The 20036-nt window shown below is 32.3% G+C and overlaps 1 protein-coding gene across 1 annotated transcript in view; it reads right to left on the reverse strand.

The window, feature by feature from the left end:
• The window catches only part of LOC130235225 (receptor tyrosine-protein kinase erbB-4-like), a 614645-nt gene that overhangs the window by 172545 nt on the left and 422064 nt on the right, over positions 1-20036 (reverse strand). The window contains exons 6-7 of the mRNA XM_056465705.1: positions 10936-11054; positions 5976-6117 (exon numbers count right to left, since the gene is read on the reverse strand). Coding sequence (XP_056321680.1) covers positions 5976-6117; positions 10936-11054 — 261 coding nt within the window. The remainder of the gene's footprint in view (positions 1-5975; positions 6118-10935; positions 11055-20036) is intronic.

The following is a 20036-nucleotide window of genomic DNA, read 5'->3' on the forward strand; positions in this document are numbered from 1 at the left end:
TCCTCCCCCTTTCCTAGATGGTGGCCCAGTGGTTAGCGCTGTTGCCTCACAGCAAGAACGTCTCTGGTTCTAGTCCTTACCAAGCCAGCTAACGTTTCTGTGTTGAGTTTACTCGTTCTCCCCGTGCTCACAAGGATTTCCCCTGGCTTCCCCGGTGTCCTCCCACCGTCCAAAAATATGCAACTTAAGTTAATTGACTAATCCAAATCAGCACCAAAGACATGCACCTAATAAGTAGCTATCTCTTAAAAGCAATCACTATCTGTTCATTAGCTACTACAGCAGGGGAGTTCTCGAGATCTACCTGAGCTCAAACTCCCCTCTCGCCTTGCAAACGGTAGGGAGCCCCGTGGTCGAGGATCTTATGAGCTTAGGGCTCTCTCCCAGGACAGCATGCCAAACAAGCTTTGTAATCAATCATCAGCTAAGTGTGCACTCTTGAACTCATTTTTAAATTCCAGTAGCAGTCGAATGCATGTTTTGCGTGACTGACATTACAACATGACACATAGCGTAAGACACATCTCTTTACGGAATCTTTATAGAAAAGACGTGTCTTGCGGGAACCACTTATCACAGTTTGTTTACCACAGAAGATGACAATAAATAAGAAAACGAGTTTGTTTTGCGTTACTGTATAGCATTGTACACTACATAATTATTACAATTGCCACTTACATCATGCGTCACATACATCAGTTGCGCATAACATGCATTCGCAGTGCACTGAAAGTTAGTGATAGGAGTTTCTTATTTCAAAATTAGAAATATTTCTTTAACAAAAAAAAAGCATTGATCTGCTTCGTAAGACATGCATTCACCCCCTGGCAGGTTACAGGTTTGTTTGATGATATATTTATCTGTTCTTGGAAAATTCTAAATAAAAGGCATTATCCAATACCATTATACAGCATGGAGGAGCCAGGATAAAATTTTAAACTACTCCAACTGTGTTCGTCTGATAGTCATATACATCAAGAATGGTCTGAGTCTGAGTAAATTATGGGATAATTTTGATTCTTTGACTACATATTGTTTAAAAAGTTGAAAAAAAAAAAAAAACATGAGTAAACCCACTTGGAACTGTGAAATTGACTTCATTTTCACATTTATGAACATACTTTGTTCATTTCACGAGTTCACACTTGCAATAGTTTCAGAATAAAGCATATTTGGCGTGCTGTCCGGGGAGAGGGCTCTGAGCTCGGGGAGACACCCCAACTCGAGTTATTCCCCTTATCAGGAAACCGAGAGGAATTGGGATTCGAGCGAAGTATCTAGCCCGGCCCTAGAACGCTTCCTCCGGGATTGTAATGCATAAGAGGTGAGGTGTTGGGGTGGTAGAGGGATGTTAAAGTCGTGAGATGCTGCAGGTAAGACAGCTTTGGTATATATAGGGGTTTGGTCAAGAACTGATTGGATAATAGAATAATTGTCAATGACCTACTTGATACTGAAACTTCTGCGCGTGCTCCTCCCGAAATTTGTTTACAAAACATCACTTAATTTTAAGTCAATAGGTTTTTAAATAGTCAACTAATTACTTTAAAAGCAACAGGTATACTATTTTTCTTTTACTCTGTAATTTTTTTACAGTGATGTTAGAAGAATGTTCTTTATCCCCAAAAACTTAATAAATAAAAAACCTTGTGAAAAGTTCTTCAAAGAAACTTTTTTTTCTTCAAAGCATGAAACACGTTTGTACTGTAAAGAACATTTTGTGGAATGAAAAGGTTCTATAGATGTTAAAAGTTGTATCCATGTAACCATCGAAGCTAATAAACAACCTTTAATTTTAAGAGTGCATGTGATACCCAGATTAATTGACACTAGTTTTAACATTATACCAGAAAAAATAAATAACCCTTGGTCAATAGCACAACCCTCATTTGACAGGATAAATAAATTAAGCATTTCACTGCTGTCCCATTGAAAAAAGTGGCTCTATGTGGCTTTGGAGGGCAGTCAGGGTCACGGGACGGATCTTGGAGTACTGTACAATAACATTGATCGTGGACTGAGATTTGGAGTGGGGCGTCTGCCGCTGTGCAAACCCTTCATTCTGCAGCTGTGGTGGTCCAGTAAGGGGGAATAATGGCACTCGCTCACCTATCATCACTGTTATCACAGCGCTCTTTCATTCTTTCACAGTTACTTTCTCTTTCTGTACTCTCTCTTTCTCTCTCACTCACTCACGCACATTTATAATTTCAATGAAAAATAAATGAGACTCATATCTTCATAACTACACTATCAGGTCTATTCACAGAGTGTTTCATAGTGTGCATGCTTTTACAGTATATTTGCATATTTGTTACGGTGCTGGCATAGTATTCACCATACTAATTAAAACCAACATTACATATCTTTTTCATAACATTGTGGTTTTAGTTTAAATATTTTAATAAGAATATGATAATAAGACTTTTAGCTGTGACTGAAGTTAACTCCTACTGTAACTAACCTACACATTTTTTGTTATTTTATTCTTTACTTAAACAAAAAGAAAAAACACCTCAATTTAACCATTTATGTTCATTCGAATACAGTAACAACAGCAATATACCAAAAAATAACTGTTTTCTACTGAGATACATTTTAAAATGAAAAGCATTGCTTATGTTTAATAGTCCTTCAGAAAGCATTATAATATGCTAATTTGGTTCACAAGAACTACTCATTATTATGGTCTGTTATTTTAAGGTACAACTCCTGATATAAATAAACTAGGGCTGTCAAACGATCCAAAATAAAAGTTTTATTTACAAAAATATTTGTGTATAGTTTTGAGTATATCGATTGACTGCGATAAAATAAAGCATTAATTATGACTTTTAAATTAAAAAAACTCCTAATGTGCTGCATATTCATTGTTATTAAGGTAGAAGTTAGATTTAAATATTATGAAGAATAATGGATGTAGAATAGAAACACGCAGAATATGTACTTTAGAAGCATTAATAAACATTTATTTTTATTTGTATTATTATTATTATTATTATTTTTTTTAAATTGAGCTTTATCTGGGGTCAAATAAACAAATAAATAACTTTGGTAACACTTTATTGTGATTGACCATTATTAGTAGACTGTCCGCATAATATCTGTTGATACTGCTCCTTCAACAGACATTTAACTGACTATATATATATATATATATATATATATATATATATATATATATATATATATATATATATATATATATATATGTGTGTGTGTATATATATAAAAAGTGATATACATATATACACTATTATAAATATAATAAATATATTTTAAATATATATATAAATATAAATGTAAATATATATATTTTTTTACACAAATTACTGCTCTCTGAGAATTCAAAATAACAATTCTCAACAGAACACGATGCTTACTGCAGTTTTTAACACATATTTGAATATTTCACAATAATTATTTTGAAATCAAACAATAATTGGTGGGACCTCCTGCAGTACACAGATTCCCTGCCGAAGACCCCTGGTGTACTCTTTCAACTTTTCAAGTATTCTTTTATTTATTTATTTATTTATTTATTTATTTATTTATTTATTTATTTATTTATTTATTTATTTCCTTTCTTCCTTCCTTCCTTCCTTCCTTATCTCAATTAAATTTCATACTTAGCAGCTTTACAAAAGGTGCATATTGTAGCATTACAATGAAAATCAGGTTAAAAAGTTAAGGAGTTGTGTATAGGGTGGACATTATATATAAACATAGTTAACCTGTAGTTATTTAGTATATAAATAACTGCAGTATATAAATAACTGGTGCTTAGACTGCAGCTCTGCACAAGACGTTTGGCCAGTGGAGAAATGGTCATACCCATCTGAGCCTGGTTCTCTTAAGGTTTTTTGTCTTCACTTTCGCCAATTGGTACAGTTTTTTCCTCGCAGCTGCCGTCACTAGCTTGCATGGTTCAGGATCTGTACAGCTGCGCATCGATGAACCTCTTCAGTGTTTGGATTCTCAGTAGTGATTATTAAACAACACTGAACTGAGCTAAACTGAACTTAACTTAAACTTTAAAAACTGAACTACACTATTTTACTTTACTATGATCTTTTATGTGAAGCTGCTTTGACACAATCTACATTGTAAAAGCGCTATACAAATAAAGGTGAATTGAATATATAGTGTCCTTTTCAAAAATGTGATTTCTATGTGTACAAGTTTAATGAAGTGTATTTGTGTATTAAGTGTACAGTTGAAGTCAGAATTGTTAGCCCTCCTGAATTATTAGCCCCTTGTTTATTTTTTAACGGAAATTTTAATAACTAATTTCTAAAAATTGATTTCCTTTATATTCGTCATGATGACAGAACATTACATTTTACTAGATATTTTTCTAAATACTTGCATTTAGCTTTAAGGTTTAAGTGTTTTTTTGAGATTTTAACAGATTTGTGTGTGTGTTGAGCATTAATTAAGACAACATTAGCATCTGTCAGCTATAATTGTGGTGAAAACTGGATACATTTGAGCTTTTGTCTGCTAATTACATCTTCCGGGTTTAAAATCATTTTTGGGGTGGGATCAAAATCGGTGACGTATCACGAATTAGATAGTTGAGCGATGACGCATTACTTTCTCCTTATTATTCATAGCTGAGTTTTCTTCTACTATGAGATATCTTTTGCATCCTATGAGATCCAATGACTGGGTGAGACCACGTCCGTGTACGGCAAGCAGTATTTAGCCGTTCATGAAGGGTCGTAATGTTATGTGTTTGTTTCCATGATTCACGAGGTTTGTTGCATTTGTTTCCCCACGATGCTGTCAGGACCGATATAGCAAAGCTGTTGGTTTGCAGCAAACATTTTTGTTGGGAGAGCTATACGAGTATTGGAGAATAGAAGACTTTTATCAGTTGAGTTTGTTACTATTCAGACACATCCCCTATATCCGTGCTGCTGTGTTCGCCTATGTTTAAAATTGGAATAGACGGGGAAAGAGACCTGCTGCACTGCTTTCCACTGTGTCTGCATTCAGACTTGGGGATTCAGGAGGAGAAAAGCTCTCCTCATTTATAATGTTTACATGGTTATCTTTATAATGATATAACAAATTGTGGTTTTGTGTATACGAAATTACGAATAACATGTAGCAGGGCATTAAACTACTGTTTATTTCTTTGCATTTTAACTTTGTAAACTATAAAATCATCTCCTCATGGTTTGTGTCTCATTTTGTGAGCCAACTGACAACAGTTGTTCACTCCCCTCTTTCTCCCTATGCTCTGCCGGCCACGCCCAGCTCTCAGCGCTCCACGCCCATTATGAAGCAATTTTTGATAGACCTGAACCAAAAGAGGAGGGTTTCATGGCCCTTTAAAGTGCAATTTTAAGGCTTAACAAGGTTAATTAGGGTAACTATTTAAATTTGGGTAATTGGGCAAGTTATTGTATAACTATGGTTTGTTCTGTAGACAATCAAAAAATAATTTTCAAAATCAATCAAAATTAATAATTTTAACCTTAAAATGGTTTAAAAAAAATGTAAAACTGCTTTTATTCCTGTCGAAATAAAACAAGACTTTCTCCAGAAGAAAAAATATTATCTGAAATACTGTGAAAAATTAGTTGCTCTGTTAAACGTGATTTGGAAAATATTTGAAAAGGAAAAAAATTGCAGGAGGGCTAATAATTTTGACTTCAACTGTATGTGTTGTCCTCAAAGTTCTTGGATGATTGGCATCTCCTTCCTTCCTTCCTCTTGCTCCCTCAAGTCAAGAGAGAAGCAGAGGTCGTGAATGTGAGTGTGATTTAGCACTCGTGGGTCTGAGAGTGTGAATGGCTCCACACAGGGGCTCAGCGGAGCGCGAGGACTCAGGTGCAGCCGATCCGCCTCATTTGCATTCAATCTAAAACATGCACCTCACCATGGCACCTGATATCCGTTTATGTGAGTGAAAGACTGTGTGTAAGCATCTCCGTGTTTGTATTCATTCTTTCAGTCTGACTTACGTGGGCACTTTTTGACGCAGAACGCTCCGTATGTGTATTTGGCCCATGGATTGTGCTCCAGCTGGAACGTGGTGGGGTTGTAGACGAAGGGCCGTGGGCATTGGGTCACACACGCACCGCTGTCGTTGAAGTTTGTGCAAGCCTAGGCATAAGGAAAACAAGGTTAATTAAGGCAAGACTCTGCAGGTGAACAGGGTAATAAAAAATACTAATAGCTATCATATTTCCCAAGCTGAGTGATTACATTAAGAGTTTCAAATGAGTGTCCCCCACAGGTTTTGTTCTATTATATTATTCTATCTATCTATTATATGTTCCATTTATGTTATTATTGCTATCATTACAATTATTGTTGTTATTCTAACCACTACGTTTACCAATATATTAATGTTATTTTTGATCAACTGCCCTATTCCCCACCACTGATTGGTTTTGTTATATTATTTTTTTTCTGTCCATCTATATGTTCTTTTATATCTACATTATTCTTGCTTCATTTTTTGATACTATTTATGACCTATAATGATACACCTGTTAAAACACGATTGAATGAGCATTATCAGTGGTTATCAGCTGATTGATATGGGCCAATAGGTGCCTTCTGGCTGTTATCATCAAGCCACATGGTTAATCAGCTATACTAATAGAGAAGACTCCAGATCCAGATCTGTTTTTGCATGACTGTGACGGTTGAGTTTAGGGTTGGGGTAGACTTTGAAAAAATATAATTTATGTGAAATTAATATAAATAATTTTTGTGGTTAATCAGCTATACTAATAGAGAAGAACACTCCAGATCCAGTTCCAACATTTTTTTGTATTACATTTTCTGAAATGTTATGTAATATGCAAGTGATGCATTCAGTTAGATACCTCCATGATAAATGAAATTATCATATATTTTTCATTAAATATGAACATTTGTACATTTGTACATGAACATATGTACATTTCCAGCACAAACAAACAAACAAACAAACAAACAAACAAACAAACAAACAAACAAACAAACAAACAAACAAACAAACAAACAAACAAACAAACAAACAAACAAACCATCTGAACATCAGATGAGGTAAGGTTATTTATTTATTTATCTATTTATTTAGTTGTTTCTTTTTATTTTTTATTTATTTAGTTGTTTATTTATTTATTTTATTTATTTGTTAGAAAATTAATCATTTATTTATTTAGTTGTTTATTTATTTATTTTTATATTTGAAATTAATTAATTATTTATTTATTTACATATTTATTTATTTATTTATTTATTTTTGATTGTTTGTTTGCTTGTTTGTTTATTTTAAATTAATCATTTATTTTTTGTTGTTTATTTATTCAAAATAAATAATTTATTTATTTTAAATTCATTCATTTTCTTTTCGGCTTAGTCCCTTTATTAATCTGGGGCCGCCACAGCGGAATGAACCGCCAACTTATCCAGCACATGTTTTTACGCAGCGGCTACCCTTCCAGCTGCAACCCATCAATGGGAAACATCCATACACACTCATACACTACGGATAATTTAGCTTACCCAATTCACCTGTACCGCATGTCTTTGGACTGTGGGGGAAACCGGAGCACCCGGAGGAAACCCATGCGAATGCAGGGAGAACATGCAAACTCCACACAGAAACGCCAACTGACCCAGCCGAGGCTCAAACCAGCGACCTTCTTGCTGTGAGGCAATTATTGGGTATCTTTATCACACCATGATTCAAAAAAATCTGTAAATAGCTAGCAAAAAAACTAAATTATGTATCAAAATCCTTACACAATACACATACATATATGAATAAGTTTGTTTTATGTGAGTAATGATGAACTTCACATTTATTTGCTCAGTGCAGTTAAAAGAAAACATTTGAAAAAGTATGCAGTGTGGCTGAAATTTACTGACACAAATTGATCAAGTGGGTGGCACGGTGGCTCAGTGGTTAGCACTGTCGCCTCCCAGCAAGAAGGCTGCTAGTTGTAGTCCCAGCTGGGCCAGTTGGCATTTCCGTGTGGAATTCGCATGTTCTCCATGTTCGTGTGGTGCTCTGGTTTCCCCCACAGTCCAAAAACATGCGGTATAGGTGAATTGAAGAAACTAAATTGATCTTGAGTGCATGAGCGTGTGTCTGAATGAGTGTGTATGGGTTGCAGCTAGAAGGGCATCCCCTGCATAAAACATATGCTGGAATAGTACGCGGTTCATTCCGCTGTGGCTACCTCTGATATAGAGACTATAAAATGGATCAAGTGTAATGAAATTGAATGAAATTAATCAAGTTTAAATATAAAACACTTATTTAAAAGCTCAAACTGACACTGACACAATAAAACAGCTGACAACGAGTCTCATTTTAGAACATTATGCAATAAAATAACTGAAAAAAATTGCTCACCCAATCAGCTTCAACCAAAAAAAAAGATAATAAAAGCTATATAAACTAGCATTAACTAATATGATCCTTATGAGTGATAAGAACAGAGCTGTTGGTGTTATTAATCTGACTTCAGAAACACGTGAGAATCGTTTTCTGTAGAGCTGCTGAGATGTAAAAAAAAAAATTGAAGGCATTGATCCAAATCCCAATGCATACCACGAATGTGCGTTTTCAATTAAAAGGGAACAATTGAGAAGTACAATATCAGTGATTACAGCTGAGGATAACTAATTAAAAAAATAGCGTAGAGGTGCGATAAATCTCTTTTTCCAAGGCCTGGAGGATCGAGGAGGCAGTCGGGATCTGTCCAGGCATCACCTAACAAAAGTGGCCCCTGCTCTCATTCACAGCAAGGCATTGTGGGGGGAAATGAGATTTTAATGGTATCTCCGGTGCAAAGACTGTTTCCTATAGGGAGATTCCTGGTCAAAAGCGAGTCATCTGTAGGCAACATGGATCTCTTTTGCAGAAGTGAATATCACGGGCGAACAAAAACTGGCAGATAAGGTATAGGGAGCCGAAATGGTTCTGCTGTTGTGAGCAAAACAGTTTTTACAATCAGAGTTTATGGGATGGCTGATAGTGCCACGTGTGACTGACAGAATGTGTGTGCCTGTGTGTATTAAGAGGGAAAAGGTTATTACATAGTGATACATTTGTAAGTGAGTTGTGTGTATGTGTGTGTAGGTGTGTAAAACTACTTGAGGGATGATGTAGAGGTGATGGTGAGTCTGTGTTTACAATATAAATAAAAAGACCCTAAATTCCCTCTGTAAAAACCTTTAGCTGAAAAAATAAATAAATAAAATAATAAATAAATAAATAAATAAATAAATAAATAAATAAATAAATAAATAAATAAATAAATTAGATGGATGGATGGATGGATGAAAAAATAAATATAAATAAATAAAATAAACAATTAAATAAATTAAATAAATAAAGTTATAAATAAATAAATAAATAATTAATAAAAAATCTTTAGATAAATAGTTACATTAAATAAATAAATAAATAAATAAATAAATAAATAAATAAATAAACAGTTTAAAAAAATGAAATGGACAAAGGGAGAAAAGCCTGAAATCTTTGGTACAAATGAATAAATTAATACATACACTTTTTGTCATTTCTTAGTGAATATAGACAATCATTTTTGGTGCATTTGAAAAAAAAATAAAAAATAAAATGTTTTATTCCTTTACCCTTTAACTGCCCCAACAAGAAAAACGTGTAAGACCAATTTATATAAAAAAATATATATATATATAAAAAAAAAAATTATATATATATATATATATATATATATATATATATATATATATATATATATATATATAATATATTTATTAATATATATTTTTGAATACTAAATCATCTTTATTTTTTGAAGTATGCAATAAAATATTTCAGATTCTCATTTAACATGTTTTTTTTTTTTTTTTTTTTACAACAAAACCAAAATCAAGTGTAGTAGTGCAAACAATGCTGTGTGTGTAAACCATTTTTTAAAACAGTCATTCTTTGAATGACTTTAACAGTCTATATTTAAAACAGTCAAAATATGGTCAACTATTTAGTAGAGCAGGCAGTTAAAGAGTTAAAACAAGTGTTTGGTCAGTGGAATAGAGAATAGAAAGATAATACATTTAAATTCAACAAGTTATTGTAAAATTTTATCTAAATTTTATATATTTAAAAAATATTTATTCTTATATATCTTTATATTGTATATTTACATTTCTTTTTACTAAGGATTTATTTAATATTTTCCACCAACATATTAATTTGGATGTACTAGTTTGCGGACTTTGATCTGAAGTTTTACACTGATGTTTTTTTTTTTTTCTTTTTCCAGTTGTGGCTTTGGTACGGACTAATCTTTTGCATATGCACAAATACATTACTGTAAAGTATCTTATAGAAAATATTAATTTAGAAGAGAGATCTGTGAGGGGTGTACTCATTTATGCTAAGCCCAATATCATTATTGCAAAAAAAAAAAAACAGCAATTGATCTCACTTCCTTGGACTTTATTGGTTTATTATGTATTTTTTGATCATTATGTCATTCACTCTTTTGCTGGTAAACATGATCCTAAGTTAGTAAAGCAAAAAACAAACTACAAAAACAAATAAATACATATAAATTAAAAAAATGGACTAATAAGTAATAAGCAAAAAAAAAAAAACCTTCCTAATTGTGATGCAATATCTAAAAATATCTATATTTTTTTTAATTGCCAGCAGACTCAGACTAAGAAATCTCAATCTGCTGTTTACAGGCCCCCAAAACACCCCAGAGGGTTAATATTCGACTATTATGTCAAGGAAACATACCAGGACACAGGTAGTAAAGTTTTTGTCCTGCGGTCACCATATAGAACTAACTGAAGTCATGTGGTCTGTGACTATACAACTAACAGCAGAGCTAATAGGCTAAATTCAGCAACTCTTAACATACTCTTAATATTATTATAATAGTTTGTGTGTCTGTGTGTGTTACAAGAATACAGAAGACATACGAAACAGTCCGTGTTTTTTGGTCCTGAACACCCTCCAGCACATTCAGGATGGCAGCAGTCACTGACGTATGGCCCAAAACACCGGCCATCACACTGCTCCGCACACACCGTCTTCGTCACTGGAAGAAAAAAAAAACAGATGTAAGAATTAGCATTTGTCTTGAATGATTTCTTCAACGCTAACACCTCATTGCACTAAACAGCTGTCTAGATGCCAGAGAGAGCGGTACTGTGAGTAAACAGAGCTCCAGCCAATGAGAACATGTGGGGAGGTGAGGTCTCTTAACTGCAGAGTGATGCTGATGCTTTCCTCTTCCAGCGATACACACACTAATGAATATAGACATTCACGGTAATTCTGACCATATGGTAAGCTGAACACATCTCCAGAGTTTCAGCTGCCGAACGAGCTCAGGGAGCTTTCTGAAATAAGGCCAGAAATATATTTTATGTACTGTAAGGACGCATATGTGAACGCTTGGCTTGCGTACTGTAACTGTTTTTTTTGCATTGACAAGATGGTAACAAGCTTTAATGAAATAGTTCATCCAAAAGAGAAAATGTGATGTTTATTTGTTCACACTCTGGCTATATAAGATGTGGGAGAAATTTTTTCTTCAATAGATAATTAAAGACTTTTAAGTGAAACTGTGGTATTTGGTTGTGGTGATAAATTATGAAATAATAAAATCAAATAATTGAATGAATGGAAAAACGAGTGAGTGAATGAAGTCAATAGCTACACACAATTTGAGAGTAAAAAAATGAATATACAAGCAAAACAAATTAAAGCTAATTGTATTAACTAATAATAATAATAATAATAATAATAACAATAATAATAATAATAACTAATTATATTAAATAATAATAATAATAATAATAATAATAATAATAATAATAGTAATAATAACAATAATAATAATAATAATAATAATAATAATAATAATAATAATAATAATAATAATAATAATAGTAATAGTAATAATAATAATAGTAATAATAATAATAATAATAATAATAATATTAACTAATAATAATAATAATAATAATAATAATAATAATAATAATAATAATAATAAATATATTAAATAATAATAATAATAATAATAATAATAATAATAATAATAATAATAATAATAATAATAATATTAATAATATTAACGAATAATAATAATAATAATAATAATAATAATAATAATAATAATAATAATAATAATAATAATAATAATAATAATAATAATGATGGGGCGACGCAGTGGCGCGGTAAGTAGTGCTGTCGCCTCACAGCAAGAAGGTCGTTGGTTCGAGCCTCGGCTGGGTCAGTTGGCGTTTCTGTGTGGAGTTTGCATGCTCTCCCTGCGTTCGCGTGGGTTTCCTCTGGGTGCTCCGGTTTCAGAAATATATTTTATGTACTGTAAGGACGCATATGTGAACGCTTGGCTTGCGTACTGTAACTGTTTTTTTTTGCATTGACAAGATGGTAACAAGCTTTAATGAAATAGTTCATCCAAAAGAGAAAATGTGATGTTTATTTGTTCACACTCTGGCTATATAAGATGTGGGAGAATTTTTTTCTTCAATAGATAATTAAAGACTTTTAAGTGAAACTGTGGTATTTGGTTGTGGTGATAAATTATGAAATAATAAAATCAAATAATTGAATGAATGGAAAAACGAGTGAGTGAATGAAGTCAATAGCTACACACAATTTGAGAGTAAAAAAATGAATATACAAGCAAAACAAATTAAAGCTAATTGTATTAACTAATAATAATAATAATAATAATAATAATAATAATAATAACTAATTATATTAAATAATAATAATAATAATAATAATAATAATAATAATAATAATAATAATAATAATAATAATAATAATAACTAATTATATTAAATAATAATAATAATAATAATAATAATAATAATAATAATAATAATAATAATAATAATAATAATAATAACTAATAATATTAACTAATAATAATAATAGTAATAATAATAATAATAATAATAATAATAATAATAATAATAATAATAATAATAATATTAACTAATAATATTAACTAATAATAATAATAATAATAATAATAATAATAATAATAATAATAATAATAATAATAATAATAATAATAATAATAATAATGATGATGGGACGACGCAGTGGCGCAGTAAGTAGTGCTGTCGCCTCACAGCAAGAAGGTCGTTGGTTTGAGCCTCGGCTGGGTCAGTTGGCGTTTCTGTGTGGAGTTTGCATGCTCTCCCTGCGTTCGCGTGGGTTTCCTCTGGGTGCTCCGGTTTCCCCCACAGTCCAACGACATGCGGTACAGGTGAATTGGGAAAGCTAAATTGTGGTGAAATGAATTTACTTCAACACAATAACAGATAAAAGTTCTATGTCAAAAAAGGAAGGAAAAAAAGATGGTCTGAGAACTCAGGAAAGCTGGATTTATATACACAGTACACTCTATATACACTGTATTTATATACACTTGTAAAAATAATGATAAAATAACTGTTTTCTATTAAAAGTTTAAAACCTTCAGAAACCATTAGTTAATAAAAATAAAATAAACAAAAAATAAAGAAACGCATTATTAAAAATATACATTTGGTGAAGAGTTTTAGGTGTGATATGAATATGGATTTGATTAATTTAATGCATCATTACAGCATTAAAGTAACATTTAGATTTAATAAATAAACAAATACATTTAACACTGTAGATGCATGAGCCACAGTTGTTCAAATAGGCAAAAGTTGCAAAAAAAAAAGTCAGAATATAGCTGATTACAGTAGTGGGCTATTTTATGATATTTCAAGAGTTCACACTTAGCTGATGATTGATAAACAAGGCGTGTTTGGCATGCTATCCCGGGAGAGAACCCTGAACTCAGAAAATCCTGGAGTCCGAGGCTTTATCCCGTTTCATCGTGAGAGAGGGGAGTCTGAGCTCAGGTAGGTCTCGACAGCTCCCCTGAATTCAATCATTCGGTTTATTCCTTTGTTTATCAGGGATTGCAATGGCGGAATGAACCTCCAACTATTCCAGCAATATGTTTACACAGAGGGTGCCCTTATGTTCTTAACCAAATACTAAAAACACTTACACACTGCAAAAAATGCTTTTCTTACTTTGTTTTAGTCCAGTTGTTTTAATTCAAGAAGCATTTTCTTGACAAGTAAAAAAGATTGGCTTGTTTTAAGAAATAATATATCAAAATTAAACTAATTATTCCTCAAAAAAGGCTAAATAACCTGCCAATGGGGTAAGCAAAATAATCTTGTTTTTCCTTCTGGCATAAGGTTATTTTGCTTACCCTATTGGCAGATTATTTAGCTTGTTTAAAGAAAAAACTCACTTAATTTTGACATATTTTTCTTAAAACGAGACTATATGTTTTGCTTGTCTAGAAAATGCTTCTCATTTTAGAAAAAGCTTTTTTTGCAGTGCAGTAGTTTTAGCCCGATTTATGCCCAATTTTCACCTCCTGAGAATCAGAGATGAAATTTTGCTGAGGACTTGGATCGGTTCTGATTCTTGACGCAGATTATCTGGTAATGTGAGCCGTTTAAAAATAGAATATCGCACCTTACGATGTTCTAGAACACACACTGGAGCATCCCAGATAATATCAAACATGTTTGATATGCAGGATTTTACTTTTTTAGTTTTAATTTTTAAGCCAATCATAAGCAGTGGTGCAAAGAGTACTTAAAAATCATACTAAAAGTACTATTACTTGCCAAAATATGTAGTGCAAGTAGAGTAAAAGTATATGTTGTAAATATTACTCAAAGTATGAATAAAAAGTAGCCCTTTCAAAGGGCAATTTGTGTGATGTGTGTAAACGTAACATTCTGTAGTGCATTTAGTTATTGCCCAGCAGGCACACCTCATCATTGGTTAATATTGGGTTAGATTTAGGTTGTGATGTAGGTGACCAAAATTCGATGCCTAGCCAGGCTCTAAGGACAATGTTATTTTGATGTCCAATAATGACGATAAATTACGTTGATATTTGGTCAATTTTAGATAGTCAGAAAGTGACCAAAATCCAACATCGAGCCAACATCTTAAACCAACGTCATATTGACGTCAAATACTGACATTTATTCATCAAGTATGGCAACCAAAATCCAACATCTGATAGACGTCATAATGGTGACAACCACACATTGACAAGCTGTAACATCATTAGACGTTGAAATTTGGTTGGTTTTAGGTTGGACATTGGACATTGAGTTCTGATGTCAACCCGATTTTCATTTCCAAACATAATGCAACGTCCTCATGATGTTAGGGTACAACGTCACTCTGACATCATGTTGACATCTTATGCCTGCTGGATGTTTAATGCCATTTCGGTCATCATACAGAAACATTCGTCATCTTCTCATCAGTGAAATGCATCTAAACAGTCTCTGGGTCAATGCGTGTAAGGATTTTGAACATCTTCTTGGACACTTTCAATACTTCCAAACGGTTTGCTGCAATTATAATTCGCCCATGTCTTGAGGTAGTTTATTATGTGCGATTTGATTGGAGAGGAAACACAGGACTGATTTTTCTAACCCCTATAGACAGGAAAAAATAAAGTAGTGACTGCAGGTTTAAGGAAAGTAGTGAAGTAAAAATAAAAATGTATTCAAGGGAAAATAAAAGTACACATTTTTAAAACTACTTAGTAAAATACAATACCTGAGAAAAAAACTACTCAATTACAGTAATTTGAGTATTTGTAATTAGTTACTTTACACCACTGATCATAAACACATAATCCTCTCAAAATTAGTTTCACATTGTTTTGAAATACAACAATTAATAAAATAGCATCCACATATCCTTTGCTTTCTTAAACCCTTCATTTTCATTTAACAGTCATTTTCATTTATCTAGGAGCCAACAGATGAATGTGTATGCGCCTTGTATTGATTACATAGCGGGGACCAACAACATCCAGCAAATTTTCATCTTGTGGGGACTTTTTATTGTGAACCCCTATGAGGAAAACAGCTCATAAAACTCACAGAATTAAGTATTTGAAAATGTTTCCTGTGAGGGTTGGGTTTAGAGGTAGGGCATGGATAAGGGGATAGAATATACAGTCTGTAGCGTATATAGGATGGGATGTCCGAATAGAGATAGCTGTATGAGTCTGTTTGTATGACTATGCGTGTGTGTGTGTGTGTGTGTATGTTTCTGTTTGTTTGTGTGCGTTACGAGCGTGGTGGTTGTAAAATGGTGTAATTGGATTTCCACGGCAGCATTTGCATGCACACTCTTGTTCCGGCTGACTGCACACCACGCAGCCTCTTTCAAACGCGTGGTAATTCTTTATCAAGAGTTTGTAAGTGTGACGGGATTCAGATGTACATTGATCTGGGTACGCTGGCATAACATTTCAAGCTGTGACAGCAATGTCCTGCTGGGCAACATGCTATACTTCATCTACAACTATTTCAAAATATTAATCTAATTTTGGAATCATTTTTATGCATGCAGTTTTTATGATCTCATGCTAACTGAACACTTATATGTTTAAATATTCATCTAAAGCCACAGCGGTTAATGAAACTTATTTTATAGTCCAAAGAGAGAATTTACTGAAACTAAGATGCCAAAAGAAAAACAAAACTACAACATACAATTCTGAAACTATTTAAAATGAAATAGATGGATAAACTGTTACACATCATTGATGCCTAATGGGTATGGGTAATGGGTTGTGTATAAAGCAGTTAAAACTATATTAACAGTTCCAAAAATTAATAAGCCAAAATGCTTATTTTTAAAGTGGACTTATTCTGCCAGTTTTGTAAAATATATCAGAAGCAAGGGTCTTTAGAAAGTGCCGGTGAGGTTTCAGTTCAAAAAGCCTCATGGATCATTTAATGGCATTTTTTGATAATTGTGTGTGTGTGTGTGTGTGTGTGTGTGTGTGTGTGTGTGTGTGTGTGTGTGTGTGTGTGTGTGTGTAAGTGTCTCTTTAAATGTAAATATTATGCTGCTCTCCGGCCACTGGTCCATCTCCTGTTTGTTATTCTCTGTCTAAAACATTAATTTGGTTCTAACTATCATGTCGAATGCTGTTACACTCACGTGACTGCAGTTCTTAATCAGTATTAAAGTTTACTTATTGCATGCATCTTAAACCTATCACATCTGAAGCAAGAGCACATAAAAATAGCAGTCAGAGGGCAGATGATATACAGTAATTCTCATCTGCATCCTATTGTGCTTAAATTGTCAAAATACACAAAGTTTACAAAAACACACATGCTCTGTGTTGTCAAACGAGCTTGCAAGTCATTAAGTCGTAATTTAAACTTTTTTTAACATGATTTTACATTCGACTTCTTTTAAAAAACAGTTTTACATCAAGTCTTTTGTAACACCCATATTAGTTTGCCATAATTTAGCATTTTTATCTCAAAATGATAACTTTTAGTCATAATTGTCGTATGTCCTAATTTCACATGATTATGTCAGATTTATTTTTAATGGTAGAAATGGGCCTAATAAATAAATAAATAAATAAATAAATAAAGGGAAATCATTAATTATTATTATTATTATTATTATTATTATTATTATTATTATTATTATCATCATTATTATTATTATTATTATTAATAATAATAATAATAATTAATAATAATAATAATAATGATGATGATGATGATGATGATGATGGTCCGCTGTGGTAACCCCAGATTAATTAAAGGGACTAAGCCGAAAAGAAAAAGAATGAATGAATTATTATTATTATTATTATTATTATTATTATTATTATTATTTATTTATTTTTATTATTATTACAAAACAACAACAACAACAACAACAACAACAACAATAATAATAATAATAATAATAATAATAATAATAATAATAATAATAATAATAATAATAAATACTACTACTATAATAATAATAATAATAATAATAATAATAATAATAATAATAATAATAGTACGTGTTATTATTATTATTATTATTATTATTATTATTATTATTAGTATTATTATTATTATTATTATTATTATTATTATTATTATTATTATTATTATTATTAGTTTTTATTTACTTTTTTTGGTCAGTAAATACAATTGACAAATCAATTTCAGTTATTGAAATGGTATCTGCATTTATAATTAACATTTTCTACATTTCCATATAAGTAGGGCCAGACAGAATATGTGGATATTTTTTGCTATTTCTGCGCAGAATTTTGTTAAAAATCTGTGGATTTATACGAAATGATTTTAGGAGTATCATAACTAAAACCTTAATATATGAACTAAAACTTAATACCTTTTTAACTTGTATTTACTGTTTACAATGCAAATCCAGTTAGATCCACTTTATTTGGTAAACAAAGCAAGTCTTCTATATAATATATCTACGTACTAAAAGACAGAAACTATCTCTTTACAAACTGTACTGTAAATAAATTACATGAACATTTTCATATTAGTCAGTAATATTGCTGAAATTAATTTAAAAACTGAATAAATATTATTTTACACACATTTACACAAGAAAATAAGCAGAATCAATGATGGGCTAAAAATCTGCGGAAATCTGCAGAATTCTACGCGCGCAGATTCCGTGTGGGCATACATAAAGCTAAAATGAGGTCATCTACCACTTTACACACACACAATATCCCTCACCATGACAGCTTCACTTTCAAATCTGCATAATACAGCCTCCATTTCATTTAGGTGAAAAGGTACATATTCAATACACAATGCAAGCTGAATTTTGTATAAAGAATAGATTCAACAGATAACTGTGAACTGGCCTTCCTCTGAAATACCACTTTACCACTGCTATTATGACACTGCGAGCCATTATTGCATAGACACCAAATGGCCTGTTTTCCCCAAAACAAAAGACATGGCGCTGTACTAAAGGTCCACTCAGAAGAGAGATGATATGTCAATTCATTTGCTATAAAACACGCTTTTTAAAACACATCCGGCTCTCACAATTACACACCATCAATCTGATAAAAGCACATGGAAGACCATAAAGCACAGAATATTTAGCCTCTGAGAGTTTCATTAGTGGCTCAACTGCTGTGGTTTACAGCACAGACACATTTTTAGGTCAAGAAGCGACACTCTTGTTTGGATGTAATCCCCATTTAGCAATGCACAAATTGATTCCAAATCTAATTATGCTTTAAAAAAATAATTTGAATACGGCAGATTGAAATATTTACTGAGCATCAAGTGGGATGAGGAGAAATACAGATTTAAGTTTGCAGAAATGTCGGGAAAAGCAATCCGCCAGAAATCCGACAAGACTGTTTAATGCTCTCTACTTAGTAAATAGCTTCATTAGCGTGAGATGGAACTCAAATCCATTTCACAGTCGCGCAGTTCTCCAATTACGTCGTCCTTATCGTTTGGACAATTAAGGCTACTGGAGCTAGGCGGCTGGTGGCGAGACGACTTGGGGATTTAAGCGCTGTGATGGGAGGATGAAGGTGTGGATGGTCGAGATGAGCGGAGAGGAGAGATATAGAGAGAGGAGAGACTTTTCCTGTGGTGACATGTACTGTAGTGTCTGTGTGGAGGCAGTGCAATGGTTTGCTGATGGCTATATAAATGAGATCAGAATTCAGGAGTCAACATTTGAAGTGGATCAAAAATAGTTCTTTATCCAAAGACATGATGAAAGGTTTTGATCCTTTTCAAGTGTTGACTACTGTATACTGCAGAGAAAAGAAGAGGCTCTGTTCCAAAAATAGTGAGCTGCTTATGTCAAAAACATCTTTAGATCTCCTTTATGTATGTATGTATGTATGTATGTATGTATGTATGTATGTATGTATGTATGTACTGTATGTATGTATGTATTGAATTTTTTTCTTTTTTTAAATATTTCCCAAATTATGTTTAACAGAGCAAGGACATTTTCACAGTGTGCTATTTGTTTTATTTCAGCAAGAACAACAGCAATTTAATAAAAAAATTAAATAAAAAAACATTTTAAGGTCAAAATTATTAGCCCGTTTAAGCTGTATATTTTTTCGATAGTCTACAGAACAAACCATCGTTATACAATAACTTGGCTAATTACCCTA

This window comes from Danio aesculapii, chromosome 9, assembly GCF_903798145.1.
Source record: "Danio aesculapii chromosome 9, fDanAes4.1, whole genome shotgun sequence".
NCBI classification, from domain to species: Eukaryota; Metazoa; Chordata; class Actinopteri; order Cypriniformes; family Danionidae; genus Danio; species Danio aesculapii.